Raw genomic sequence first — 2,776 nt, forward strand, 5'->3', positions numbered from 1 at the left:
GACCCATCCAATCCAATAGACACATATGAACTAAATACTGTCACATACGGAATGGCATCAAGTCCTTTTCTGGCGATCAGATGTTTATTCGCTTTAGCCGACGAACATCAAGAAACTTATCCTGAAGCAGCAAATATCATACGCAAATCCATGTATGTGGACGATCTGCTATTTGGAGCATCGTCAAAGGAGGAAGCGATTCGACTAGCTAATGACATATCGCATATCTTATCATCGGGGTGCTTCGACCTACGCAAGTGGATGTCCAACGATTCTCAAATACTTGAGAGGATTGGAGTCTCTGACGATGATCATTCATTTGTCAAACTCGACGAAACGAAAACTGTTAAAACGCTAGGATTGTCATGGTCATGTACTGATGATGCATTGATCTATCATGTCAATTCGGAAACAGACTCAGAGGTCATTACTAAACGAATCATATTATCGTTCACATCACGATTATATGACCCATTGGGACTACTCGGTCCTTGTATAATTATCACAAAGATCATGTTGCAGACCTTATGGAAATTGAAAGTGTCATGGGATGACGTACTGTCGGATGATTTACAGACCAAATGGTCACACTTCGTCAAAGAATTAATTTTACTCAACAAGTTTAGTATCCCTCGGCAAGTTTGTTGTTCACGACCACAACATATTGAAATTCACGGTTTTTCAGACGCCAGCGAGGCTGCGTATGGAGGATGCGTGTATATACGTTCGATCAATGAAACAGGATCAACGTTCACAAGATTACTGTGTGCCAAATCTAAAGTTGCACCACTGAAACCACTTACAATCCCTAAACTTGAGTTAAGTGCTGCACATCTTCTCACGAAACTGGTAACTAAAGTCAAGGCAGCTCTCAGCGTGCACATTAATTCTGTGTATTATTGGACTGATTCCACAATCGTTCTTAGTTGGTTACGACTTGAACCACATCGGCTTCAAACGTTTGTGCGTAACAGAGTAGCGGAAATACAAACTCAATCCTCGATAGACAACTGGAGGCATATTGCATCAGCAGATAATCCAGCTGACTTGCTGTCGCGAGGAGTATTCCCAAAGACGTTAAGTCACACAAGACTATGGTGGCATGGACCAGAATGGTTAACAGAAACCGAGGATGACTGGCCCACACAGAATAATCAGGTGATCGCGGATTTACCTGAGGTAAAGGAATTAAGTTTGAGGGGCAATACGTTGCATACGATAACCAAAGTACCTCTCATTGACTTTCAAATTTATTCCAAACTGGAGAGATTAGTGAGAATTGTGGCTTTCTGCCAAAGGTTTATTAACATAAAGGTATATAAATTACCAGGAAAGGGTCCACTCAGCGCAGAAGAAATTCGTCAATCAACACTCGCATTAACAAGATTAGCGCAGATGGATTCGTTCTCAGAAGAGATTCGTACATTATCTACAGGTAAAACGTTAGGAACGCAAAGCAAGATTTTGAATTTGAACCCTTTCATACATCATGACCGTACGCTTCGAGTGGGAGGACGTTTGAAACATTCAAATTTCGATTTCGATAAGAAGCACCCAATGATACTCGACGCCAAGCATCCATTCACAAGGCTCATCTTTGAAAGCGAACATCGACGATTGCTGCATGTGGGTCCTCAGACGTTATTGGCACATACCAGAGAACGGTATTGGACAATCGCCGGACGCAATTTAGCTCGGCAAGTCGTACACCAGTGTGTCAGATGTTTTCATTGCAATCCCAAGGGAATCACACCACAAATGGCGGATTTACCACTGGATCGTGTCTCACCGGCTCCTGTTTTCTCTAATGTTGGCACAGACTACGCTGGACCTTTCAACATAAAGGATCGCAAGGGAAGAGGATGCAAAACTTCTAAAGCATATGTATGTTTATTCATATGCATGGCGACGAAAGCCATACATCTGGAATTGGTGGCAGACCTTACCATGGAAAACTTTATTTTGGCTCTACGTAGATTCGCATCTCGTCGTGGACGACCCAATAAGATTGCGTCTGACAATGGCACTAATTTTGTTGGAGCTTATTCGGAGCTACAGCGTCTCGGAGAATTTCTTGTGTCCCACGAGAGCGAATTGCAAGATCGTTTGGTAACAGAAGGGATTAACTGGAACTTCATACCCGCCTATTCACCACATTTTGGTGGAATTTGGGAAGCAGGTATAAAGTCCACGAAGCATCATCTTAAGCGAGTCATCGGAAATGCACTATTAACTTATGAAGAATTTTATAGCGTGTTGGTCCAGATTGAAGCCATTTTAAATTCTAGGCCTCTTTCCCCTTTGTCGACCCACCCACTAGATTTACAACCGCTCACCCCGGCTCATTTCATCATCGGACGAACAATGACAACGGTACCATGTCCAAATCTAACGGATATCAACGAGAACCGTCTTTCCCATTATCAGCGAATACAGCAGGTACAACAAAATTTTTGGAAGCGATGGTCTAAAGAGTTTATTTCCGAGTTACAGCGCCGCACCAAATGGAAAACCAACATAGGTACATTGAAGATTGGCGATTTAGTACTGGTGAAGGAAGATAACGCTCCTCCTTTGCACTGGCGACTTGGCAGAGTCAGCGAATTACACCCTGGAACCGATTCCATAACACGAGCAGCCACAATTCGTACAGCAAAGGGTTTTATTCGTCGGGCTACAGTCAAATTATGTCCGCTACCGTTAGAAGTTTCGCCCACGGATCCAATTCACTGATGTCAGAATCACCAGCCGATTTCGCCCAACATGGACATCCTTT

The 2,776-nt window shown here is 43.2% G+C and overlaps 1 protein-coding gene across 1 annotated transcript; it reads left to right on the forward strand.

Moving 5' to 3' along the window:
- Window positions 1-51: 51 nt before the first annotated feature.
- On the forward strand, window positions 52-2,733 carry LOC108782651 (uncharacterized). Its single transcript, XM_018550965.1, has one exon. It carries the CDS (start codon window positions 52-54, stop codon window positions 2,731-2,733), a length of 2,682 nt encoding a protein of 893 aa, XP_018406467.1.
- The last annotated feature ends 43 nt before the right edge of the window (window positions 2,734-2,776 follow it).

This window comes from Cyphomyrmex costatus, unplaced genomic scaffold, assembly GCF_001594065.2.
Source record: "Cyphomyrmex costatus isolate MS0001 unplaced genomic scaffold, Ccosl1.0 C2345077, whole genome shotgun sequence".
In the NCBI taxonomy this organism is placed as follows: Eukaryota; Metazoa; Arthropoda; class Insecta; order Hymenoptera; family Formicidae; genus Cyphomyrmex; species Cyphomyrmex costatus.

Bases quoted from the DNA above. Each gene is read 5' to 3' on its own strand.
- LOC108782651 (XM_018550965.1), top strand. From the start codon at position 52: ATGGCATCAAGTCCTTTTCTGGCGATCAGATGTTTATTCGCTTTAGCC.